We start from the raw sequence: 27,223 nt of genomic DNA on the forward strand, positions 1-27,223 counted from the left end.
AGGAGTGGTTGACAGGCTGGTGGGCAAATCTACTGCAGGCTGATGAGACTGATGAGAAGCAGGTGTGCAGACTGGGAGAGATGATTGGCTGATAGCAGACAGGTGTGTGTGATGAGCAGAGCATCATGAAGGACAGAGGGTGTTGTATCCTGTACACATTGTAAATCTGTGATTTGTGTTATTCGTCTATACAAATAAAATTGACTTGACTGAATGTGGTAACAGAGCAAAGAGGATATATGTGACTCAGACAGCCGTATGAAAAAAGATGCTGCAGCTGGCAGGAAGATGAGCAGGAGGAAGGAAGGGAGGGCAAGTTAATAATATAAAAGATGAGGTGTCATGTCAGGACATACGATTGGAGATATAAAAGAATAGAAAAAAGGATCAAATGTGTAGTCTAATCTGAAGTAATTTGAGTAGTCCAAAACTACAGTAGTAGTTATCCTACTTAGTTATCCTGTATTCAAGTCACAGTCCATAATTTGTTTGTCTGTTTAATGAACTGGGAGTCATGATGCTGTCACGATGACGAGTCTGGCCTTTTGTCCTGAATAGGATTAAAAGGATAAAGATTGTTTTTTCTTTGACGCAAGAGACTTTTTTTTTGTATAATAAAACCAGAAATATTCAGGGAGTTTCCGTGCATGATAAATGTCGTGGGACTCATTTGTTTACTGGTATCCTGGGGCTACTGACTTCTTTGGAAATCATGTTTGTTAAAAAGTTTTCTCTGATCTGACTCTGAGTCATAAATTAAATGAGTCAGCTGAATTGCGTAGAACAGATAAAGAAAACACGTTTATATGGTTCTGCAGTCGACCCCGACTGTGAGAATTGATGTATTCTGTTGGTTTCAGGCTCTTGACGCTGTAATGAGTATGTGTGCAGTGGCACCCGATTCGACTGTTATCAGGCCAATAAATAGGCGATATCAGTCGCTAAAAGCACCATAGATGTGGGTCATTAGGGGCCTACTACACCTACTGCGTAACATGTTGTAAAACTGAAACGTCACGTTTTGAACTCAAACAAAAAGGCTTCTTTAGGTTTATTAATAATACAAATAATAATAACTTGGATTTATATAGCGCCATTCAAGAAACCCAAGGACGATTAACATAGGCAACAGAACTACAACTATTTTAGGTTTAGGCAATAAAACTACAACTTCTTTAGCTTTAGGCAACAAAACTACAACTTCTTTAGGTTTAGGCAACAAAACTGCAACTTCTTTAGGTTTAGGCATCAAAACTGCAACTTCTTTAGTTTTAGGCAACAAAACTACAACTTCTTTAGGTTTAGGCAAAGACATCTACACATTGTTGGTTTCACACAGGATGCAAACTTCAGTCTCAGTCAGGTGAAAATCCTTTCGTTTGGATAGTTTTTTGTGTCCTATCAACCATCCCCGACCTCCACCTCTAATGGTGTTTCATGCGGTCTATACTATGCGCCTGACTTCCGCTTCTGCTCCTGTCATAATGACTACAGTCACCAGACGTCGCTGTTGTGTTCTTTTATACCTTCTTTCAGTGATCTACCATGTGACTAGATGATTAAACCTACAAGTGGGTGCAGTAGGCCCCTATTGACCCACATCTATGGGGCTTATAGCGACTGATAATGCCTATTTAATAGCCTGACAACAGTCTAATCAGCTGGCAGTGGAGTCCAACCATGCACTACTCACAAAGCCTTAGGAGAAATGACAGAAAGCAAAGTCAGCCCCCCCCCCCCCCCCCCCCCCCTCCTCCCAAAAAGAGAGAGACAAATATCAGCTCACTTCAGTAGAAGATGAGACAGTATTATGCTGCTGTGTGATGTGTCAGATACAGATGTTTAGGTGTCGAAAGCAGCCTTGTCCAAAAAAAGCCTATACTATACTCACACTTCTTGCTTGTTCCTTCTTTCATTTTCTTTCTTTATGTTGCCGGTAATAAAAAATGTGTCACAACAGTGACAGGTACATTAGACAGGAAACAGATGAAGCTGACTCTTAGTTCCTCTCTAGTTCAGCAAAAATAGAGACTTGTGTCACATTGGTGGTAAATGCAAACCAGTGCACTAAAGCTTTGGTTACATTTCTCTGTGTGGTAAGTTATGTTACAGTGAGGAATGAGCAGCATTTAGACTGTGAAACTTATCAAGGGTATATAGAAGAAAAAGCCAAACCTAATTGTCTGTATGAGTAATTCTTAGCTTAATGCTAATTTGCAAATAAATCCCAACACCTACTGTAGCTAGGAATTTATCTACAGCCCGTTAGCAGTCGGGTTCCCATATTATAGACAGATGACAAAATAATTTCTCCTCCCTGCTGGAAAATTTTGATTTAAGTTCTGCCGTTGGCATACAAAGACATTAATGTTAGTGTGTTGCCTCACGTTTAAGTCTGAGGCTGTATGATGCCAACCATCCACCATGCACTCACATCTTGAGACCAGCTGCTGGGTCGGCTAATACTGTAACATTTATACTAGTTCCACACACAACTGTCTGCTGTCGTGTTATCCCAAATTTTGTAAAGATGCCGCACAAATGTCCCAATAAAGTTTTAAGTCTTCCCAGTGTGAGAATTTCAAAGGACAATATCAACCTTCAGTCATCCACAATTAGATAATTATAAATTCTGTAGGCTTTTGCATTGCTTTGGGTTTAAAAGTTTCGATAAATTCTACACAGTTGCAAACTGATCTAAATTTATCAAAAATACGACACTGCAACAAGCGGAAATTAAATTTGGCTGAGTCGGCCAAAACAGAAATAGTAACAAAAATTCCTGGTGACAAATTTCCTCAGAAAGTATTAGCTCATTTCCTCTCTGACTTGGTTATTTAAAAACAAAAGGTTACATAATACACAAACATCCAAATAAAAAAATAAAAAAAATCTCTAATTTCTGACCACATAAATTTAATTAAAGAATTCCACTTAAAGGAACACTGTGTAACATTTCGGGGGATCTATTAGCAGAAATGGAATATAACATTTATAACTATGTTTTCATTAGTGTATAATCACCTGAAACTTTTTTTCTTTCGTTAGGTTAGAATGAGCCTTTCATATCTACATAGGGAGCTGGTCCTCTACACGGAGTCCGCCATGTTGCTCCGTCATATTTCTAAAATATCCCAGAACGGACAAACCAAACACTGACTCTAGAGAGAGCCTTTCACGTTTTTACGTTACCTGAATGCCACCGTAGTTCTCTGACACGCTTCCGCAGAGTGCAAAATTGTATCACCGCCAGCAGCCGTCTTACTTCCGTTGCTACTAAAGTAGTGTTATTATGATAAGGATGGCCTCTGAGCGAGGCGAACGACGTTACCAAGGTTTTGCACTCGGCGGCTCACGTTACCGCAGACTTGGAAAGGGAGGAGTGAGCGGAGGGGTACTCAGTTGGTTGCAATCTGCAACCACACAACTAGATGCCACCAAATACTCTCTCTGTCAGCTCTATATCTGGGTGTTTCGCTTGCTAGATGCTCGACTTTGCACTAGCTGGTCTTTGGTGTTGGGCAGCTAGTGTTAGGAGTGCTAGGGTTAGCTGGGAGCTAGCTTTTATTAGCTTGTTGAGGGCTGAACCATACAGCACATTTGTGGGCTGCTAACCAAAACAATGAGCTAAAAGAGGCTAAAAGTTGGGTCATAATTCTCTGTTGGTCCCCTGAGAGCGAATCTACGCTACTGACTTATTATTATTATTCCACATAGTGATGTGAGACATTGTTAATCTATACAGTATTGATTAAGGCAGCTTTGATAATGAAACATCATTTATTTTGTTAATGAACTAATGATATTTAAAATGACTGACATTTGCTCTTGTGTTTATACGCAGCAGTGATGCAAAATTGTCAGAAAAGATAATAGCTTAGATTTAGTTGTTGTCTGGTCTATTAAAACACTCGTCAATGGGGGGACAATTTGCATTTGAAACCTGGATTTGGGCCTTAAAACCCTTTAAATCCCATTTGTTTTACATAAAAGGAAACATTGTTGTTGACAACATGTAAAAGCATACCAAACCTATAATCATGGATCAATTTGTGTAGTAATAGAGTAGTAAACATAAATATTTTTCTCAGATGGGATAGGTGTGTACAACAGGAATGTGGAAGTGGAGGCCCATAATTACACTGTAATACATACCTGTACCTACATACAGTGTAGTAACACCAGGGAATCAACAAGAAGGCTTTGACCTTGAGGGAAGAATATGGTTCAGGGTGATTGAGCTCTTTTCATCAAGTTAAACGGTAGCCTGACTATTAAACTGGTCGACTGTGTAGACCACTGCTGCAGCTCTGCTTCCCCTCCAAACAGCTGTACTATTCAACAGCAGACAATTTGGCTTGAGGTCATCTGGCTGCTCTTGTAATTCTCATTCTTCAGGGATGGATCATCGTAGCCACAGGTCTGACTCATGTGCTGGGTTTAAAAACTGCTAGAGCGCTCGGAGAACAAACACAGTCTGCTGTGGGACTCTGTTGAGCACTTCTCAGGCTCTGTGCATCGGCCCAGGATTATTGAAAACTTTAATATGGACTACACATGGCTGCTGCTGCTGGTGCTGCTCAACCTCAGTGGAGCTATTTGTGCAGTGGTGCAATGGACAGAATTAGATGAAGCAAAGGTAAGATGATAGTTTGCTTTATAACTTTTCAAACATGCATTCACAATTTTACTAATCTCCACAGCGAGTATATATAGGCTACTACTATATAGACTAAATAACTTGATTCTTTTAAATGAGCTTTAATGTCTGTCTCTGCATTCACAGGCCTATTTGAGGCAGTATGGTTACCTGAATGACCCCGCTGATCCACAGGACCCTCATTACCTGGAAGAAGTCATTGAAGCTCTCAGGTAAAATAGACTGATGTCCTTTCAAGGGGAAACTCAGTTGCTTACAATAAGTTAATGTCATAGCACATGTTGGATCTCTATTAAGGTCAGATACAGTGGAGGAGGATGTGAGCAGCACTCAGATTGCAGATGTTTGATCACCTCTTGTCTCCAGGGTTCTCCAGAGGGTGAATGATCTGCCACCTACTGGAGAATTAGATGAAGCTACTCTGAATCTGATGAGACAGCCGCGCTGTGGCATGGAGGACCCCTTCAACAAGAAACAGCACAGATACAGAGTGATGGGTGAGTTAAGGAAATATCTTGATTTTCACTTTCACAAAACTGTCAACAATGTTATATCTATTTTTGCTTTACATACGCTTTGAAGATATAGTTATAGATCTGTTAAATTCTTAAACAGCCCGTGTTAACTACTCTGTCCACATGTCCTACAATGTAAACAACATTAAAAGAGTTTGTAGTTTTAACTTTGAAAACTCTGAGGCATGTTGTCACAATCTGGCAAGGACTGATAGTATGCCATTCATTTTTTTTGTTTTTTTTTTAATCCTAAAAAGTCATAGTATAGTATCTAAAAGAAATCCTAATAAGTCATAGTATAGTATGTCGAAAAAAAAGTAATGAATTCATAGTATAGTATGTTGAAAACAAATCATAAAAAGTCATAGTATTTCATTAAAATGTAAAAATAAAATCATAGTATAGTATGTCGAAAAAAGTCATAAAAAGTAATTGTATTAAAATATATATTTAAAAAAGATTAGACTTTCTGTTATTTCAATTTTCAGACTTTTAGAAACCTTTAAAGCTTTGGAGAAATCGTTGGATCTCTAAAGGCACCAACTTTGATTGTTGATTTTAGAAAGACTGCTGAAATGTTAGAGTAGAGTACTAGAGTAGAAATACTGGTGAAGAAATAAAAGCACTTGTTTAAACTCAACTCACGTAGCAGTATTAAGTTCCTTATTTAAAGTAAACTCAAAGTATTATGAATCATTATATGTGATCTTTACTATGTGATGATAAAAAACAACAGCTACTAAACTAGGAACTATACAAAATAAATTGATAAAGGTCCATATTATTCTTATTTTTCATTTGTGATCTCACAGACCAATATAGAAAGTGTTAACTTTTAGTGAGGTAGACAGTTTGGTTGTGGTGACTTAGAAAAAAAGGATTCTTCTCTTACAGGTCATTGGAGAAAGAGGAGTCTGACCTATCGCATCTACAACTACACACCTGACATGAAGAAGGCAGAGGTCAAGACGGCCGTCCGCTCTGCCTTCAAGTACTGGAGTGACATGGCGCCTTTGACCTTCAGAGAGGTCGACTACGGCAGACCAGACATAAAGATCTCCTTCCATGCAAACGATCGCTACTGCGCCAACCCATTTGATGGCCCTGGTCAGTTTTTTTTCCTGAATATATAAATATAGCTACTATTGGGCCTACTGTCCCCTGAAACACTAACTCAGTGTGTTTATGTGAACCATCTGCAGGTCATGTACTCGCCCATGCTGAGACACCAGAATCTGGTATTGTCCATTTTGATGAGGATGAGTTCTGGACCGAGGGAACATATTATGGCACTAATCTGCGTATTGTGGCTGCCCATGAAATCGGCCACGCCCTCGGCCTGGGCCACTCTCAGTTCAGAAGCGCTCTGATGGCTCCTGTCTACGCTGGTTACCGTGCCAACTTCAGGTTGCATTCAGATGATATCAGAGGCATCCAGATGTTGTACGGTGAGTGCATCGAGAAGGCTCACTGGACTAGATCAGAGCTGTCAGTTTGGTATTGACTGTATTGTATCAGTATTTGTGAATTTCCATAAATCAGTACCTGTGACTTGACACTTCATGTGATTGTATGACTCTAGATTCACTGTTTTTTAATAAGGAAAGCATGCATTCATCCTAAAACTTCTCTGTTTTATAGGCAAACGCACCACCAGCACTTTAGCCAGTCCAACAAGCCCAGGCAGTCTGTTTCCCACAGCGAGCAGCCCTGATACTGAGAACAACCCTAACCCCTGCACTGCCACACTGGATGCCATCATGTTAGGTAAGCTATAGAAAAAGAACATATATTGCCAAGAAGTGAAAGTCAAATGTTTGTTCCATTGCAACATCAGCACCCAGCAGCAAAGCTTTGCTTCCGCCATTTTGGACTGAAAGCGTCTACCAGACGCTAGTAAAACGTCCGCCTAAAAAGAGCTGTACAAAAGTAAAACAAAATTATTTAAATTCTAATGAAATATTCTACTGAAATTATAATAATAAATTATTATAAATATAACAAGCGTTATGCTTATTGGCAGCAGCGACTGTTAGCTGTTGAAAGAGTAATTGACCCTTCGCTAAGTCTCGCCCCTCGAACGCAGACTGGCCATCAGCCAGCTCTGACCGGGGACAACTGACAATTACACGGCTCTGCTCCGTAAACTGTCACAAATTTGTTTCAGATTTTCTTCATTTTCAGGCTGGTTTTGTGTATTTCGAGCTAGTCATGGTTAACCTTTGTGCCTGTGGCACGTGTAATAATGATAGTAGTATACCGGACAGGTTGGAACAAGATAATACGTTTCTAAAACGGTACGTAAGCTACTACTTCGCTAGCTACTGATTGTATACACATGCTGCTTTTGCTTTTTTAGTGATTGTAACAGTTTATAAAGACCTACCTGGTTTTACAGGAACAGTGTTGTTCCTATGGAAGTTGTTATTGGACTTTATTAGTTGTAACCCACAGAAGACATTCCACAAATGTGTACCATGATTTCCAAATATTTCATTATCGACATGTAGTTGTAGTAGACATGTAGTTTTGTATTTGTGTTGTGTAAAGTCATATCCACAAAAATACAAGGCGATTTGCAAATACGCATAACTTGCTCTGTAAATACTCATTTTAAGGTTTACATGTAAAGTGATATATACGTATTTGTGCATCTATTTCTACACGTGGAATGATATTTGCGCATTTGCAGATTGCTTCCTGTGGATTTATGGGCCACATGACATTTGTAACTTTCCTCCTGTTTGTTTACGGAATTTTGTCCCATTGGTATTCCTTACTTTCATTGTCTGCTGTCTCGATCGCCAGGTGATGTGGTGATTTACTTTCATAATGTGATCTTTAGGCTTTAGTTACCTTCTATCTTCATCTTGTTAGCCTGTTTTCGCTGCTGAATCAGTTTGACATGCTGATATATCCTCCAAACACATATTGTAGATCCTTCTGTCTGCTTCTCTCTGAAATTGCTTTTTACGTTTTTCTAGATATTAGATAATTATCTATGAAGGGAGTGGGCGGGGCTTAGCGATGGGGTCAATTACAGGAGAAGCTTCACCTGTGTGCATTATAGCCTGACTTTACCTTAGACCACATCACAGTGGCTTTACAGGGAATAGACAAAATAATGTAAACTCAAATTAGCAGCATTTGTGAGCCACAATAAAGGTCTGAAAATGTTGTATTTTGATATGTAAGTTTTCAAAAGAACATGAGACGACAGGTCCATCAGTTTAGGGATTAGTTCACTTTGAAAAATCTCATTTTTGCATTGATTTTTTAAATTCAACTACATTTTAAAGTTAAGTTAAAAAATAAATAATCAAGGTTTACATTATTTTGTGTGCCTCCTGTATGTGTGAGGACGAGGTGGTTATGTTAATCTTCTGTACCATCATACAAATACATTTGAGTACAACAGGAGGATCACAAAATGTGTCACAAAGACTTTAGTGCCTCACTGTATGTTTAATCAGGTCCATGGAGGAAAACCTTTGCTTTCAGTGGTGATTCCGTCTGGACGATCACTGATCTGGGACACAACACACCGATAAAGATCGACAGGCTGTGGACCACCCTCCCTGGCAACCTGGATACTGCTGTGCACTCTCCAAGAACCAACAAGACATACTTTTTTAAAGGTACAGTTTGTCCAGTACTTCTGTTGTGTCTTCTTCTTCTTCTTCTTCTGTGAGTCCAGAATTTAAATGTGTGAATATTTATACGGTTTCTGGTCACAGACAGTAAAGTGTGGAGGTACACCATGTTCTCGCTGGACTGGGGCTACCCCAAACTGGTCAAACGGATCCCTCATAATATTGATGCAGCTTTGTACCTGGAGAAGAACAAGAAGTTGGTCTTTATCAAGGTATCAAAACATGAGCAGCACTTAAACATGCGAGTGCATCCTCATTTATCATTCTTCTTGCAGAAATCCTCAGTTTGTTATCTCTTTCTCTTTCGTCTGCCTGTGTAGGGTTCAGAGTACTGGCAGTGGGATGAGCTGAAGTACACTGACTTAAGTGTCTACCCCAAACCGCTCTCTATGCTCTTCACCGGAGTGCCGTCCAGTCCGGATGCAGCCCTCACCTGGACCAACGGCAAGATCTTCTTCTTTAAAGGAGATGACTACTGGCGTGTGAATGAGCTGTTCAGTGTCGAAAGAGGATACCCACTGAGCAAGAAGGAGCGCTGGATGCAATGCTAGGGGTCAACCATCAGGGGGCAGCATGTATCAAGAGGTCTACAGCAGGGGTGCTGGTTCCACTCCAGAGGCATTGACAACCAGGCAACCTCAACAGCAGTGATTGATTGTGAATCATCATTTATCACGTTAAAAAAAAAAATGTTTTATTTCACTGGATCTGATTTCAACCAAGCTAGGGTGATTTTTTGTGAGGCTTACTCCCTGAGCAAATACGTGTGTTTTTGTGACTGCAAGAATTATGTAAGCTTTTGTATGATCTCAGGGAGAAATCAAGGGAGGCCTTCTGTTTTTCTCTCTAACATATGTGTTGGATTATGTGTTAATACTTTCAGTAAGATGTAATATGATGATGGGAGTGTGCACTTTCTGTTCAGACATTTTGTTTAACCTATCATGCAACACTTTTAAAAAGTATGTTTAGTGCTCTTAAATGTTACTAAACACTTCCATTATCTCATGAATCACACTGGTCTGTGAGGAATCATGTGACATAGTCATGTGTCCTGTGAAAATGTAACATTTTTTACAATTAAACAAGACATAATGTCTGCTGTAAAATTGGTTCTTTGATTGTAGTTCCCTGTCACCAGAAAAGTGGCTCAACATTCCCACAAAAAGGATAGAAAATATTCAACATTCATTATGATGAAAGGCTGGTCTGTCCTTCATTGTGTTGTCAGCAAAAAAACTTTGGTGGCGCCATGGCAACGCCAACCAGTTTTAGAGTAGGAAATCCTCCCCATGACCTCTTTATTGCCCATGAAAACCTGGTGAGTAATACTGCCAGTGTTGCTAAGAGCCCAAAGAGACAAACAGTGTCATTCATCTGACTCAATCAATAAGTGAAAAAACTGGTTTTGTATCAAACACATTTATTTATCTTTTGAAATTTCTATCAACAGGTATGTACAGATTCAGGTAACAAGTGCATTGTCCCTGCACAATTCAAACACAGTGGATAATTATTTAAAAATCTACAAATTAACAACAAACATGCTTTGTTTTTTTGTCCTTTTTTCAACCCTACCATGTCATTTTATAAATTAAATTAAAAAAAGTTTACTCCACAAGCATACACAAGTCTAAATTCTTCACCTACTGTATTCTGACAAGAAATACAAACTGTTTTTTATTTGCACCATTTAGTTTTTGCTTCACTTTGTCATACTCCATGTATCCATCTGCATATCATATTTTACTCTCTCACCAAACTATAAAAAACACAGTCATTTCAATGTAAATCCTATGAGTACACAGTTAAAAAGGTAAGACAGGTAAATAACACAACACTTCATGGCGATGACTAACTTTTTAAGTACAGTACATGTAATGTCAAACAAATTGCTTTGTCATATTCACTACCAAAACAGAAATACATCCGTTATTGAGGCTCGTACTTGCTGTTTATGTATTTAATACATGATGAGAGGAAATGGAGGACCTTACTTTGTTAGTATCTGTCTTTTAAGTGTTTCTCTGAGAAACACAGTGGTTGCAGTGGTTATATTATAGCTTTCACCTAACAGGTGACACCTCTTACTTCTCCCCAAAAAGCAGCATTCTCTTTCACTGAACACCAAGGACTGACACACATCCTCGCTCCCAAATCAGTTTAATGGCACAATAAACCCTTAGCTGAGGGGAGCAGTTTGTTGGTTCTAGTCTACGTTAGGAAGACACAGTTGGAGAACCAGAGAGCATTATTTAGACCCTTCTTATCTCTGTTTCGCTCAGACCCTGACAACTGGGGTTGTAGCTGTAAGGGGCGCAGTGGACCCGGTGTCGTAGTCCATGTCGATCATGGTGTGGTTGGCAGTGCCCAGGCTGCTAAGGGAAGTGCCTGTGCCCATCTGTCTGTCCCGCAGACTTTGCAGGTAGCTCTGAGAAGAAAAAACACAGGGGAGAGATGAGTGAGGTACACAAAAATGGTGGCTTTTATTGGATTTTATTGCATCAGTTAGGCTTAGTGGTACAACTGACGCCACTAAAACACAATGATCCACAGCATCTACGGTATCTACAGTAGCTACAGTATCTACAGCACACGCCATGTTGGGTGACACTGACCGGTGCCAGTAGATCCCCAGCGTAACGTTTCACTGGGGTGGGTTTACGGCGGTACGTGCCTTCCTGCCCACCTGCCTGCTGTCGCTTCTTGGCATCCTTCTCTCGAATCCGCATCAACTGGACTCTCTTCTGTCTCCGACTGATAACGACTGCAAGGAGAAGGGAAATTCAAAGGCAGTTTTTAATACATCAATATATCATTAAACTAGAATTCATCATTCATCATCTTCATCTCTTCATCTTCATGAGTGAGTTATGACCACAAACGTGTTTTGTGAGGTCACAGTGACCTTGACCTTTGACCACCAAATTCTAATCAGTTCATTGTTGTTTCTAAGTGGAGGTTTGTGTCAAATTTGAAGAAATTCCCTTAAAGCGTTCCTGAGATATCGTTCATCAGAGTGGGATGTAATATAGTATGTCATAAAAAGGTAATTCAAAAGTCATAGTATAGTATCACCTTTTATGGCATACTTTCCTATGACTTTTTTATGACTTTCTTATGTCATACCATAGTATGACTTTTTTTATGACATACTATACTATGACTATTTTTTCAACTTACTTTACTATGACTTTTTTATGACATTCTATACTATGACTTTTTTTTTCGACATGCTAAACTATGACTTTTTATGACATACCATAGTAGGACTTTTTTATGACATTCTATACTATGACTTTTTTTTCAACATACTATGACTTTTTTTTCGACATACTATACTATGACTTTTTTTTATGACATTCTATATACTATGACTTTTTATGACATACTATACCAAGACTTTTTTTCGACATACTATACGATGACATTATTTATGACATACTTAACTATGACTTCTTATGACATACTATACTATGACCATGAAATTTTGACTTTTACAACTCCTGATTTGGTGTGAATGCAGAATAATAAGTTGCTTGATAACTGTGAAGACACATTTCTTTTCTCCTCCTTTCTTATGCAAATAATTCTTAGAAGTGGGATGGATACGGGCCCTGACTTGCCCTTACAACACAACTCAAAGGGACATGATATTTCCTCCTTACCCTCAGTGTGTGAGAAGCTGTCATCCGTCAGTTTCCACTGGACCAGTACTCCTATGAGGCTGAGGGCGGGCCAGATGCCCAGAATGACCCAGCTGTACCAGCACAGAGGTGGCCCCGGTGTGAGGCGCAAGCATCCATACACATGGTTGGCCAAAACCAGCATCTCCACAAAATAATCCGCACACACTGTCATGATAGCTGCCCCGAACACAGCTGTGGAGAGCATGGTGAAGAGCTTTTGCCACTGCAGTGTCAGCACAGCAAACAGCATGCCCGTTCCCAGAAGTGCACCTAGTGGGACCCAGACTGTCGTTGGAGTGTAGAACTGGTGAGTGACCAGCAGGGCGGCAAGAGCAAGGAGGAGGCCCAGCAGTAGGCCGGTCATGAAGAGGCCGACGCTTCGCACCAGCATAGTAACCAGACCGCACAGCAGGCCGATACCGAGGCCGATACCCGCGCTGGCCTCCACGCTCAGCTGGGTGTCCAGCACGTGCTCCTTGTGACACAGCAAGAAAATGATGACGGAGCCAAACATCAGACCAGACAGGAACATGACGGCCTTGAAACAGCGGTAACCTAGAACAGGGGAGACAGGAGAGATTTACAATGAGGAATCAGGATTAGGAAGGATCAGTGAGTAAGCAATTTCTTTTATATGAATATATAATACACAAGGTACAAGCTCAACAAAGTCACTCTGGACACTTTATCCAACTTGATTTATAGCAAGTTTACAGTTACAAGTGGAATTTTGATTGCGTGTTATGTCTAGAGATGTTCCAATACCATTTTTTTCCTTCCGAATACCAATTAACTGAACTTGCGTTTTGGCCAATACCGAGTACCAATCCAATACCGGTGTGTTAAAAACAAAAATACATATTGTTATTTTTATTATTATTATTTAACAGCTGTATACTACTAACCCTGTATGGATATGATATGATTGCTATCATTGTTGTGTGGCCTGGCTCTGGTTAAACCCTTTGTAACACATGAACAAATACATATAGAGAATTAATGCCATAGAACTTTCTTTTATTATCTCGCTTGACAGATTTTCCAGTGTAAAATATTGCCAAATTTCTGACATTTCACTAGTTCTGGACGAAGCGATAATTTTTGTAGAGCCGATTATGGAAGTAGCTAATGAGTGAGCCATCTCGCTTCTTTCTAATCTCTGTTGAGAGGTGCACATTCGCAGTACCGATCGAGCAGGATGTACGGATCGGGTCCTTGCGAGTGACACGTGTTGTTGTTCCTGTGTAGCATAAATGTGCTGATACATGATATAACATTCAGTTTCAGCTTCCTTGATGTCAAGGTCTTTGAGCCGGCAGGGATCCTCACCAAAGAAGCAGTAGATGATGCCAAACAGGCAACACATGGAGCAGATGACGGCAGGGATGATGTCATACTTCCTCTCTATCTCCAAACTACAGGCGTCGACCTCGGCCGTGCCTGCCCCGGCCCCTTCAGAGCTCAGCCCGGTGGGGTCTTCCATTCTGGGTGAATGTGGGAAGCTGGAGTTCCGGACAAGGGTGGGAACTTCTGGTGGCGTTATCTCAAGTCCATCTGAACAGGTCTGGTGTCTGTAAAAGGAGAGGAAATGTGGATGAATTATGGAAAAATAAAGAAAGTGTGGGGTATCCTGATCAACACAGAAAACTGAAGTACTCCAGGGGGTAAATGTGAAGTGTCAACTTCGGGTCAACTGTGACTTCTTCCTAGCTGCTCTGTATGTGCAGCTGCCATAGACTATGCAACTCGACAATCCTGTACGCCCGGGCATACACACAGGCAGCTCATTCACTCACTATAATCCATGTGCCGAGACCCCTGTTGATCTCTGTTCCCTCCTGAATCATTAGGGTCATGACCTCTGACAGTCGTAAGTGGTCGGTCATCTGAGAAGACTAATTGGATTTACTTTATCAGATTTTAACACATTTAAAATAATCTAGTTTTAACTATCCTTTTAGAATGACATGGGAAGGAGAAAACCGTTGAGCAATGTTTTCTGTAAGTAATTTAGCAACTTTAGGTTCATGTTAAATTCGCTTTTTTATGATTTTACCCTACTTTGCACCCTTGCTTATTAAAAATACACACACATACAGTTAATTGATACCTTTATTATGATAACAACTAGTTGACACAGTATCTATGTCCAAAATTACTGCAGAGCAGCAGATGTTACGTCCTGTGAAAATCAGGTATCTCCATAATGTTGACTAAGAACAGCAAACCTGTTTACAGCTCTGTGAAGTGGTTTATTTGGCATAAGAAGTAGGAACATTTTTCCAATTCATAAAGGAATACGTAATACTTTAATCACCAAACATCACCGAATTCAGCGATACAGAGTTTTCACAGGATAGCAACAAGCTTATATACTATGGTATGAAGCCCACCTTTTTTTATGCAAATTGTATGCAAAAATGGATCCTTAAAAACACTTTTTAGTAGTTCTTTCTCATTTCACCTCTGTAATTTCTAGGACCAACTAGTACTCTTGGAAAATTATATATGATATTTAAGCTGGCAGGCCCGTAGAGGGCTGCAGTGGGGCTAAAGGCTTATGGGTGGACTGCTCTTTCTGAGGCTGCTGGCAGGCCTTCTGTATGATCTCACCACAGCTGAGATCCGATTACAGCTCACTCACGTTTTCTACTCGAGACAAACAGTCGGGAACAGTCACTCCTGCCTTTATTCTGTGCTACTTGTCAGTACTTTCTCTTTCCGTCCCCTGTCTATCCACGACCTAGTCTCTTCTTTAACTGGAACTTTCCACACCTTAAATCTATTTCCTCTTTTACACTGAAATATGCCTCATTAGTCAGGCCTTGATGTGTATGTCCTCCTGTCTATGTATTACTTTACATGGAAAAAGTGAGAGCCCATTGGAAAGTTTTCTTTTCTTCTTTAGTCATTCACATTTTTTCAGTACCTATCCCTCTCTCCCTCTTTCCCTCTTTTTGCTTTCCATCAGTGACAACTGCAATATCTAATTTCTTCACTGAAAGACAAGACACAAAATTTAGGAGAAATACAGTATGTCCAATATGTGTATGTGGCCAGTTAAAATCTGGAGACTTTGGTAGGTTACATTATAGAGTATATTACAATTTTGAGGATTTTTTGTAAAAAGCTGAAATTGCGATAATATGTACATTACTTATGTACATTTTTTGATGTTGGTGCAGTAATGTGAATATATATACAATTCTAATAAACGCACCACAAACCATAATGACTACCGATTTATCATTTTCAATACTCTGTAACAAACGTTTTTGCTTATAAAATGTGACTTGTGAATCTCATAGATGAACTTATGTGCCATCTATCCTGATATCAGTTAAAGTATAGGTTGGAAAAAAATGCCTAAAGTGAATGTGAGAAAAACTGTTTTACAATTATTTGACTATAGCAAGACAAAAAGTAAACTGGATAGAATGAGTCAAACGCAAAATAAAATGTAACTTTTCAAACAAAATGAGCACTGCTGGAGAGATCTCTGTGTACAATCAAGACTATAATCTTCACATCAGCCTCAGCTGACTTAAAATGAAGAACCAAACCGTATCGCAGGATAATATAAAACTCAGCGGTGAAGCAACAAGGGTTTCAATATGACGGCTGGCTGTGGGGTTTTCCATTTGAAATTCTCATATTCTCTAAATATCTTTAAGGGTTACCTCTATGTCGTAAAACACTCAGATTAAACTCTAAAATTTAAACAGATGTTTTGTGATAGATTGGCTTCCCTTTGCTCAATAAACAAGGACTCCAGCCCCATTTGACCCTGACCAGCATAAATAGCTAGAAAATGGATTGACAGACACAGGAAGCTCAATGTAATCGGCTTTTGTCACATTACTGTGATCTGGTTCTCCAAGTTGGTGTTGATGCAGTCTAATGAGAAGAAGAGGAGTTGCAATGTGGAACTGTTAAAATGTTTACGTGTACATAAAAAACACATTTGTTTTAAAAATGAACCAACAAACTTCAGTAGAAGTCTGCCTTTGTCCTATATGACATGAATGCAGCATTAAGCCACCTGGTTGTTTTGGATATGAAACACCTGCACCAGCCAGCTTCCTACAGGGAGTTTCATTTGTAAAGCTTTTTGCGACTGCTTCCCCTGTTCACCTGCTCTGCGACCTTTTACTGTTTGCTTTTTTTTCTTGTGAGAAATGTGAAATAAAAATGAGTGTCTAAGGTCATCTTCTGCTACACATTCCTCTAACAAACTACCTCATGTACTTTTGTAGTAGGGCTGCACGATATAAGAAAAATATGCGATATACGATAACGTTGTTGAATATCGCGATAACAATATTACTTGCGATAAATAAGCAGATGTGTCTAAGTGTCCTTAGTTCTGCCTTCCTGTTGTTTTCAGTATTCTACTAAAATACAACAAATTGCCTGTTGAGTTAAAAGAATTAAAGGAAATTATTTCAAACATTGTTATATTGAACATTGAACTGAACACAAAAGACACAAAATAAGAATGATAGTTGCATTTTAAAGTGCACTTTTTTCATTGATACTCTCTTTCAACTAACTAAAAAAACTCCCAGAGTGCAATATCATAGTCTTTCGCGATGTGTTTATTACGCAAGTTGATATTGCGATTACGAAATATTTTGTAATAGAAAGCAGACACAGCGTATGTTACTGGGTATACAAAGATAATTAACTTAATCTACACCACTTCAGTGAAAAAAAGGGTCTCTTTCAAGCTTATCTAATTATTCTGTAGTTTTATCTATCAATGTAAGACAAAAAAAGTAATGTGATGTCTCTTGTCCTTACATACAGCATGTCAAATCTGAATACAGCGTTGTACCTACATTTTGTAGGTACTAAATAAAATAGTAACACATCACATTACACAGTAGCTTATTTTTTTTACAGTAATTGCTGTAATTGGACACTAAAGAAGCAGAATGGTTGTTTCTGGCACAACGTCATCTACTTCCAAGATGCATGGAGAAGGGAAAAAGTGTGAAGAGGTCAAGACTCCAGCAACACCTGTCTTGTAGTATATAGAACAACTTTAACGTGTTTCAGCTTGTGGCCTTCATCAGGGTCATCTTCTCTGTAATTGGACACTAACAAGATCTTCCCACAACTTCCTCTGTTGCTTCTAGTGAGCCAGGACTTAGAATGAATGTTTTCTGGTTGGCTTATTGAATTAAGTAAAACCATGATAATAAGTCATCAGTGCTAATAGAAAATAATAAGTCCAGTCTCCTCCCTTCTACCACATAGAATATTTGGCTACAGTTAAATCTTATATTGCAACTGGTAAAACAACTCTTTGGGGTTTAACAGTAACGCCAGCACTATGTGTGAACTAGTTTAATATTTCAACACCACTTTAACAGTAATTTACTTAACTCTAAACGCACAGCCATGTCTCTGTGGTCTGCCTCATGTTACCCCTCCGTGAGTCACAATGGTGTCCTATGTCTAGCAGGCTTGGAAGTCCTTGCTGCTGTGGGAGAATAGAGCCATTATGGGGCAAAACAAAGACTCTGAGGCCCATGCTGTGACCTCTAGTGGCACTCAGAGGAAACCATGCGGACCAAAAAGGGAGACTGCATAAAGATGGCTGAGAGCACCAAGGAGACTGGTAGATCCCGAGTGTTTGCTGTAAGATGGGTGCCAAGTATTTGCCTTCAGAGGGCTGGTGAGTGATGGAGGGAGGGAGTCCTAACTAGAAACACAACTATCTATCTTAATGACTGAGCTCTCTGGAGGCCCCCAAAAACCTCCCAATGCTTCCTCCCAGTTGAATTTTCTATAAGCTAAAGTCGCCTGGCAACTAATTCAATACAAGTCAACAAGAATAAGAGTCTACAGCCGTACACTAACAATTTAGCAAGCTAACAAGGGGGTAAAACAATGCAGGAAATGCAAATGCAAAATGACAGAGGAAGAAGATGAGGCCGTTAGGAATATCAACATTTTCCTCAGACCTATTACAAAATTCCGAAGATAACGTCAACAAACACATCACAACTTGTAAGGTCTGAGCTTTCAGAAAGTTTCACAGTTACAAGGTCGTGAATACCACAAGAGAGGGGCGTTTGTATGGACTCTTCTCGTGAACACGGTAAACACGACCCCATTTGAAGACACCATTAGCATACTAAAATTTTCTAATTAGCACTGAACACAAAGTACAGTTGAGGCAGCTGGTAATGTCTGTTTTTCAGGTTTTTGGTCAAAAAGCAAAGGATTGGACAAAATTAGTGCTAGATGAAAAGTCAGAGGATCAACAAAGTTATTAGAATTTGTCCTTGTGGGACCTTAAATATCTGTAGTAAATTTCATGACAGTCCATCAAAGAGTTGTCAAAATATTTCACTCAAAAACTAAAAAGTCAACCAATGACCAAAGTCAGTAGGATTCATCCTCTGGGGACCATAAATGTCTGTATGAAATCTTATGGAAATCCATCCCATAGTTGGTGGAGCTTGACCAGTATAGGTTTGAAAAGTGCCAAACCCCTTTCCTTGGACTCCAATGGCAAAAAAAGACAAAAAAAGGTATCACTTACGTTTACTTAAGAGGCAGTAGGTGGGAACTGTGCATAAACACACAATAAGCATCAGCTGCAGATGAGCTATAGGAATATTATGTTGCCCCTCAAACAAATACTTGCCCAGGAGTATACTCCTCCTGAACAAACACTGCAGGGGGAGCTGAGTAGAGCAGACCTCAGTGCTCAGCTGCTGAGAAACAGGCAGGGCTGACTACAAGTTCCCCACATAGCTAATCTGGGTGTGTTTAATGAAGGGGTGGGTGGGTGTGATCACAGCCAAGGATTCTGCGAGTGCTCCTCCAACTTGACGGCCAAGGCCAGCTGAGAAGCTGAAGACCTGCAGTGTTATGGCCTGGCTGTCTGACAACTTCACTTGGAAGACACCAAGGATATGAGATGTACCGGTGCAGTTGCAGCCATAAATCATGGCACCTTCAGCTGAACACCCCAACCAGCTGAGAGACTGATCGGGTCTAGACGACAGGAACCATGGGAATAAAGCTAACTGTCACGGTGCGGGGTTATTAAAACGTTTGCCATATTGTGCTAAGCATAAAACGGGGGATAAACATGGATACTTTTACGCTCATCGTCACAATAACATCAGCTTTCACTCTGAAATCATATTGAGCAAGTCATCCTATGGGCCGCTATAGAGCTTCCTGTCTCTCCGTAGCAGGAAGCTCAGGACCAGATGAGGAAGTGGAACATCAGCTTTCAGCAGGAACTGACCCTTGTGTTTGTGACACGGAGCAGACAGGAACAAAACGTTGGATCCCCAACACTGAAACATCACTTCACCTCAACAACAACACTGCCTCAAATGAGAATCTGGGACTGGGAAACACGATGCAGCTGCCTAGCACTGCTACGAATGTTAGCACTGTCAACACAAACAGCAGGACCTGGGCAATTTGCTCGTTCTTAGGAAACAGCAGAAAAGGCAACCTCGCAATATGATGAAATCAAGCTTGTAATCTGTCTGGTTCGCAGGCTAATCTACATAACACGTGCCATTGTGTCTCTGCTTACGTGACTGGAACTATTTCAGCACAGAGTTCGTGCTTGGTGTGCTGTAACGACTTACATAATGAACAAAGCACCACATGACAGTCAGTTTACACGTTTTTTCCCAGAATTTGAATGTTCAAAAGTTTTGTAAATTCATAATGATACACTCTCAGTCTGAGCTCCATGCAGCCATATTCAAACCAATATGATGCAAATGTACAAATCTATACAGACTTTATATCGACAAATAAATACCCGCCAGTGCCACACGCCTCTGCTGTAACGCTCCTGTTCAGATCTTTTGATTTTTAATCCAGATTTATCCTTCCCCACTCACACTTCCTTACAGCTGAAAAATAAAAAAACTCACACACACATACACCCAAATAAATAAATATAGCTATAAAACTAGGGCATTGCGATGGATATTTGGTACCTTAACTTGAGCCCTCGCATCAAAACCTTAGAGTGAGTGCCATAGGCAATTCAGCTGTGTTTTAAAAGCTCTATTGTGCTATGCGCACACTACAAAGTTGAATATACGTCACCCATGGGATACATTTGCATGCACAATACTCATACGGACATGCGTCTCTAACAACCATTGCATGTGTCTTGACTGTCAACTGTATCCCAGTGCACCCTCATTGCATTGTGGGTGCATTCACAACTGTATTAACAGCTTTGCAGTTCTTATCATATCACTGAGGTGCCATTTTTTTAAGGAGTGTGATCAGGAATAGTGTCAAAAAGGCTTATTTCCCCCCGCGCAGATCTGGGATGTAACTACTTTAATGCAACTCTCTGACAAGATGTGACACAAAAATGTGCACTTGGATCTTTCTTGAACCAAAAAAAGAAAAGAAAAGATGGTTCACTTTAGTCCTCACATTCCACATATTCATGACCAAAGAGTTTCCAAAATTGTAAAATTGTATTCAAACTATTTGCCTCTTAAAGCTGTCTCGATTCAGGCCAACCGACTTATTTTTTACACACAACACAGTTAGAGTTGCAACATCTTGATCACTACGCAGAGTTATAAAAATTCACATCATTTTGCAATATCTGATTGCACTTAATAGCTTTATAGACAAAATTGGCAGATTTTCAAGTGACAACATGTCAGTCACAATCTCACTGGCAGCTGTAGGATTTAAACTGAAGTCTCCTATTTCTCCTATATAATTCTCACTGCCAAATAATTTGCCCTCTGGCCACGGATGACCCCAATAACGGTCACTTGTGGCTGCTTATCATTAGTAGTATCTAACTTCTTTTCCCCTCATAATCTCTTACTCTCAAGCCTGACTTTAGTCCAAACAATAGAGGCCTTTCAACTTGAAAGCTACTTATAGAGAGGCATGCAAAAAGATCAGAAACACAATGAGGAGCCTTTTGAAGAAAGTCACATGTCGTTGGTGCATGTGCGTGTAGCCTTTACATCAGAAATACACATGGTCATTAACATAGTTAGGACTAATATCCATACACCGAGTAAACGCTGCAGTAAGTTGAAGTTGTGATCCAGCAGCAGTGGAAGGAGCGTACAGTGTGTGCAGCAAGGAGGGGCAGCTCCACAACGCTCTATTAGGGTTTGTGGTGGAGAGCAGCATTTAGTAGGCGGTGCGGTGGAGTCTGATATCCATATGTTAGCGAGAGCATGACAGTGTGGCACTTTGTGTGTATGAGATAATGTATGCTTCTGATGAACGCTAGGTTGGCGTAGAGTCCTTGAGCAAGACAACGTCCGACCAGTTCGAGATGTGTTCTGTATGAAGTTGAGCTGGGGACATGTCAGTGGGGTATGATGATATTATTATAGCGTATATTGAAACTTTGTTTAGCTCTTATTAAAGAGAGGTGATGTTCAAGAAACAGAGTTGCTTAGGCAGACTGCTGAAGTAAAATCAATTGGGTGTAGGAGCTATTTATTTATTGTTAGTTTTTAGTAGTTGTTTTACTAATAACAAGAAGTATTGTTTGATTGATTATTCTAGATATTTATCTAGATTTGCTTTTTGATAGTGTTCTCTTTTGCTAGTTATTCGTTTAGTGTAATTATTTTCTTGTTTGGTATATTTAGTTTTTTGCGTAATTAGTATTTTGGTTTCTTTTGTTTATGAATTGGGTAAAACTGTGAGCACATGCGACAATAAAGATAGGTAGGCAGGTATAGGACCAGCATGCACCTGGGTGGGCTTATGTTTTTTTTTACCAGAACAAAAGAGGCAACGACATCCATGTTTTCTTTGTGTTCGTTTGCTTGCTTTTTGGTTAAATAAATACATACATTTTGCATGGATAATGGACTCTTTTGCCTTTGTAATCCACATACCCATGGTGCATCAGTGGCCCTTTGATTTAAATTTGATTTGGATTTTTCAGACAAATGGCCACTACATCGGGCCACTGATTGAGTTCTGATACTTTGTAGATAGGTTTGCTGTAACGGCAGAAAGGGGAGTCAGTCAGAACCATGGATGTATAATCAGAACTGGATACCAGATCCCAGAATGGCGGCAAAAAAGTTTTCTAGCTTCCGCGTTTACTTCCGTGGTATGCGGCCCGCTGAATATGTGCAGTAGTGTTTCTCCCGCTGGCCCCGCCCGCGAGCTTCCGCTGGGCCCATAGACTTTACATTGTGATGTGACGTTGTTTAAATCGCTTTTCTCTGCTCAAGGCAAGTTTTACAAATATGAAACTGCATGGATCTAAATTCATAATAGAAAGAGTCATAATCGACCTTGTTTGCAATTTGAGTTTTCCTGTCAACAGTTTTACTGTCGTCTCCATTTTACAATGCTGGTCTTTGCGGAAAACGCTTTTTTGGGCCACGGGGATTTTTCATCGCAATACCACTGGAAAAAATTGGAATCAAGGCTGAGCAGCAGCGTCGTATCCAGGTCTTATTATACATCCATGGTCAGAACACAGTAGCAGTTCAGACCTCCATGCGGTGTCTATATATGTCTGCAGCTCTATGATTTAGAGCAGCCATTTAACCCTCTTTGTCAAATTCCACTCGACAATAATTGTACCTCCTACAGCGATCTCACGAGCCTAAAATATCCAGTGCGTCCTTCATTTTGCAAGCCAACTCAACACCCCTCTCATGTCATAACTATAACCAATGTTTTAAGTGCTATAAGTAGCATATGGATGGACGTTTCAAAAATGATATGGTATCAGTTTTTGTGTGGTTTCCATGTGACAATGGGGCTTTTCTTGCTCCCAGGAGTCTCCAAATCCTTCCATCGCTGAGTCTAACTACAAACTAAAGCCATGTTAAGCTTCTTTTAGTTGGGCTTGTCATTTACAAAGTAATACAGGAAGACAGGTTAAACTGCATTTGATGATAAAAGCAATTACGTCTATGGTTGGATAATTTAAAGATGTATTGAATGAGCTACCTTTTACTACATTAAAAACAACAAAGACATAAAACAGGAAATGATCCACTATCCTAGAAGATTATTAGAGTTATTATCCTAGATTAACCACAGCAATGAGTCTTGCACAGATTATACAGCACAGCTCTTTCGTAACACTTATTATTCATCATGACAAGCTTAGAGTCACTCCTCAGTGTTTATAGATTTGTCCATGTGCAGTGCACATGGACAATATGCTAACAGAGCTAGAGTGCTAACCCAACAACTCTTAAGACTTCTGAGGTAAACTCACCTAAATAATAGTAATAATAATTGTGTTTTAAAGTACCACTAAGCATAGAAAACAATGAAGTCTGTCTTTTTCAGCTGGCACAACTGCTGAAAGTAAAACTACAAATTTCCCAAATTTCTACTTCGGGCTCTCATGTAGCTTTATCCAAAGACATTTGTTTAATTATGTAAACTAAAAAGTAAGAATTGTTCATTTCATTTTTTGCTTTATACTACAAAACATAGAGTTAACCAACGGATTACCAAGTTTGGAACGGATGATACAGAGATGGCCAACCAGCCAATACCTTAATTAGAAGAATAAACCTTAGTCTACGGCCATGTTGTCTTAGGGTGGAAAAAAAGACTGCTTCTGTTTAAAGAAGAAAGCCGATCCAAACACAGTAATTACCCAAACTTCAAATTAAAGCTTGTCCTCATAAAATGGGAATTCCTGCCTATAGCTGTGTGGGTCAGCTGCTCTAGTACTGTGCACACTCTCTCCTGAAGGCTTTTTCAATAACGTTTTTGTGTTTTTAATAGTTGAAGATAAGTCAGCATGCAGTGTTAGCATATTGTGACAGCAAAGACGAGACCAAAATGAGACCCTTGAGTCCGCTCTAATTAAAAGGCACCGTGCAAAACAGCATGTGCAGTGTAACTTTCATCAAGCCCTGCTCTTCATGTCTCCTTTTCCTGCCTTCTCTCTTTCCCCCAAAAGCAGGGAAGGGCTTCCTCTCGGCCTTTTCAAACGGGGCAAAACCATCTGGTGCATGCTGACAAGAGTAGGTCAAGTAGATGGGGGGGTGCACTGAGGGGGTGTAACTACAGACTGCACTCCCCAGTAAAGATAGGACCTGTAGGCGGTCATCACAGGCCCAAAAAACCCAAGAGGCACTCCCAGGCCTGGATCACACAGCAGAACCACAGGGCTTCTTGCACGCTATGTGGGCCATAAAGGGACAGAAATGTTTGCCTTATGTTTCCATATGCAGACACTATGGGTGAATATAAAGAATAAAGAAGTTCTGCTTCTCTAAGTCTTCAGATGAGTCAAACGATCTGTGCTATGTTATACATAACATATAACTGAATTTAAATGAATCAAATCAGTATTGATTTTTTATATTTTTAAGAGCTGCAAGCCACTTATCTTCCTCTAGCACCACTTTCACATAACTAACTTAAAACCTAGAGTTGTTAGTCAGTACTGGAGAATTTGTTGGTGTCCATGTTATGTTATAGATAACATATAACTGATTTTAATTTAATCAAATCAGTATTTTTTTTTAAATATATTTTTAAGAGCTGAAGGCCACTTATCATCTTCCTCTTGCACCACTTTCACATAACTAACTTAAAACCTAGAGTTGTTAGTCAGTACTGGAGGATTTTTTGGTGTCTGTGTTATGTTATACATAACATATAACTGAATTTAAATTAATCAAATCAGTATTTATATATTTAAGAGCTGCAGGCCACTTTACCATCTTCCTCTAGCACCACTTTCACATAACTAACTTAAGAGTTGTTAGTCAGTAGCCTGCTGGAGGATTTTTTGGTGTCTGTGTTATGTTATACATAACATATAACTGAATTTAAATGAATCAAATCAGTATTAATATTTTGAAGGGATGCAGGCCACTTAACCATCTTCCTCTATAGCACCACTTTCACATAACTAACTTAAGAGTTGTTAGTCAGTACTGGAGGATTTTATGGTGTAAATGTTTGGTTCAGTGCAAACACAACTAAAGCCTTCATTATATCCTGGATCATTGTGTCTTTGTCCCTGAAAGACTGAAGGATGAATTTATGTGCCTCAAGTGTAAAATGCTTTAAAAAAAAGAAAAATGGGGGAGCAGTCATGGAAGCAGCCAACAAGCTTCATGCTACGTGTTATTACAAACATTTCCAGCTGTAGATTTTGGCTCTGATCATCAGTCAGGGATCTGAGATGGACTGGGCTCAAAACTATAATCAATTATCATCGGTATTGAAGTACAGTGGTTATTGTTGCCAAGGATACAGCAACAGTTAACTGAATTAAAATGTCCACAGAGAATAACAGACAGACTTTAAAAGGAGAGTGATGTAGCTAGACATCTGCAACACATTATTTTTAAATGAAAGTGATTTAAAGAAACTTACCGATGAGCCTGTGTGTGTGTTGTAACTTCTCCTTTGACAATCGGCTCTGTCAAACAGGAAAAACACCCCTCCACCACCACCAACACTCAGTAACACTCAGAAACACAAAGCGTCGGTAGGGTACCAGGGAAAACCGGTTCTCTCCCAACTTCTCCTCCTCTAGGCTCTTTTAAAAACTCACAGCCCGCATTAAACCGACAAACAACAACGGCATCGTTTAGTTCCTACTACCTCTGCCTCTACCTCATGTAAATGTGTGTAAAGCAGCGAGAAGTGACCACAGATAGTGAAGGTTAGTTAGCTAGTTTCCATTCTGCCTCAGTCTCAGTCAGTCACACAACTTTGGATAAATTAACCGTTGAAGTTCCTCTTCTACTGTGACTCCAAACTACTCCAAGTCCTCCTCCCTCTCTCCCTCTCTCTCCTTCTCTCTCTCTCTCTCTCTCTCTCTCTGGAAAATCTGAACGATCCTCCCTCACACACACACACACCTCCCCTCTCTTCTTTCTCTCTCCGCTGAAGTAAACGGCACTTAAAAAAACACAATGGAGGAAAAGTTTCCCTCCGAGGCAATCCCCCTCCTCTCTCTCTCTCTCTCTCTCTCTGTCTCTCTGCTCCGTCTAGTCGTCAGTTGGGCCGTTGGAACCCGGAGGGAGAGGAGGGGCGAGCGCGAGGGGGGCATAGCAACCTAGCAACAGATGAGGCCCTAGCTACAATGAGCTAGCTAGCTATACCTGAGCTCCTGTAGTAAAGTCATTCAATTAAAGGGACTGTTTGTAAGAATCAGAAATGCTTGTTAAAGGGACTATTTGTAACTTTCAGAAATGCTTGTTAAAGGGACTATTTGTAACTTTCAGAAATGCTTGTTAAAGGGACTATTTGTAACTTTCAGAAATGCTTGTTAACAGCGACACCTGTGGCCATGAAATCAACGAAAGTCAGCGTCGGGCTTGCGCTTGCTTGCTCTAAATACACTGTACATTCACTAGATATTCTCAGAGCTAAATTAACTCTTCTGCAGTGTGGAGGGAGCGCACATTCACGTCTAGAGGTGGAGCGAGCTGAGCGAGAACGCGCGCGCTGTCTGAGTGAAGGCGAGCAGGCAGAGGAGGTGAGGCAGCGGCCACACACGAACGCGCATATGCGAGCGCGCATGTGTCCCGACCCGGTACATTTATACACTTAAAAAGTTACAAACAGTCCCTTTAACAGCGACACCTGTGGCTGTTAAGTCAACGAAAGTCAGCGGCCTGTTGCTCGCGCTTGTGCTCGCTCTACATAGACATGAACGAGCATTGCTCAAAACAGTGAGGGTACGTGTCCACAGGCTCCGTGCTT

General features: G+C 40.1%; 2 protein-coding genes across 4 annotated transcripts; one reads left to right on the forward strand and one right to left on the reverse strand.

The window, feature by feature from the left end:
- Nucleotides 1–13: 13 nt before the first annotated feature.
- Nucleotides 14–10,422, forward strand: mmp19 (matrix metallopeptidase 19). Its single transcript, XM_037780107.1, has 10 exons — nucleotides 14–102; nucleotides 4,399–4,639; nucleotides 4,787–4,872; nucleotides 5,027–5,157; nucleotides 6,070–6,282; nucleotides 6,378–6,623; nucleotides 6,817–6,942; nucleotides 8,649–8,813; nucleotides 8,913–9,040; nucleotides 9,149–10,422. The coding sequence occupies exons 2-10, from the start codon at nucleotides 4,547–4,549 to the stop codon at nucleotides 9,377–9,379; spliced, it is 1,419 nt and encodes a 472-aa protein (XP_037636035.1). The 5' UTR covers nucleotides 14–102; nucleotides 4,399–4,546; the 3' UTR covers nucleotides 9,380–10,422.
- On the reverse strand, nucleotides 10,232–26,501 carry LOC119494319 (transmembrane protein 198-like). Of its 3 annotated transcripts, none has more exons than XM_037780120.1 (5): nucleotides 25,886–26,501; nucleotides 13,847–14,088; nucleotides 12,497–13,072; nucleotides 11,447–11,595; nucleotides 10,232–11,259 (listed from the first exon to the last, which is right to left on the reverse strand). In XM_037780120.1, the coding sequence occupies exons 2-5, from the start codon at nucleotides 13,998–14,000 to the stop codon at nucleotides 11,110–11,112; spliced, it is 1,029 nt and encodes a 342-aa protein (XP_037636048.1). In that variant the 5' UTR covers nucleotides 14,001–14,088; nucleotides 25,886–26,501; the 3' UTR covers nucleotides 10,232–11,109. The 3 variants fall into 3 exon arrangements, with proteins under 3 accessions (XP_037636048.1, XP_037636065.1, XP_037636057.1); XM_037780137.1 differs by having other exon boundaries at nucleotides 11,060–11,259; nucleotides 11,518–11,595; XM_037780129.1 differs by having other exon boundaries at nucleotides 11,060–11,259; nucleotides 11,506–11,595.
- Between the last annotated feature and the right edge of the window lie 722 nt (nucleotides 26,502–27,223).

The sequence above is a fragment of the Sebastes umbrosus genome, chromosome 1 (assembly GCF_015220745.1).
Source record: "Sebastes umbrosus isolate fSebUmb1 chromosome 1, fSebUmb1.pri, whole genome shotgun sequence".
NCBI lineage: Eukaryota > Metazoa > Chordata > Actinopteri > Perciformes > Sebastidae > Sebastes > Sebastes umbrosus.

Excerpts from the sequence above, each read along its gene's own strand:
- LOC119494319 (XM_037780120.1), bottom strand. The coding sequence starts at position 14,000 with ATGGAAGACCCCACCGGGCTGAGCTCTGAAGGGGCCGGGGCAGGCACG. Across the intron at positions 13,073-13,846 it reads CATCATCTACTGCTTCTTTG|GTTACCGCTGTTTCAAGGCC; the intron begins GTGAGGATCCCT and ends CCCCTGTTCTAG. Across the intron at positions 11,260-11,446 it reads CTGGGGATCTACTGGCACCG|AGCTACCTGCAAAGTCTGCG; the intron begins GTCAGTGTCACC and ends TTTTCTTCTCAG.
- mmp19 (XM_037780107.1), top strand. The coding sequence starts at position 4,547 with ATGGACTACACATGGCTGCTGCTGCTGGTGCTGCTCAACCTCAGTGGA. Across the intron at positions 6,943-8,648 it reads ACTGGATGCCATCATGTTAG|GTCCATGGAGGAAAACCTTT; the intron begins GTAAGCTATAGA and ends ATGTTTAATCAG. Across the intron at positions 9,041-9,148 it reads AGAAGTTGGTCTTTATCAAG|GGTTCAGAGTACTGGCAGTG; the intron begins GTATCAAAACAT and ends CTGCCTGTGTAG.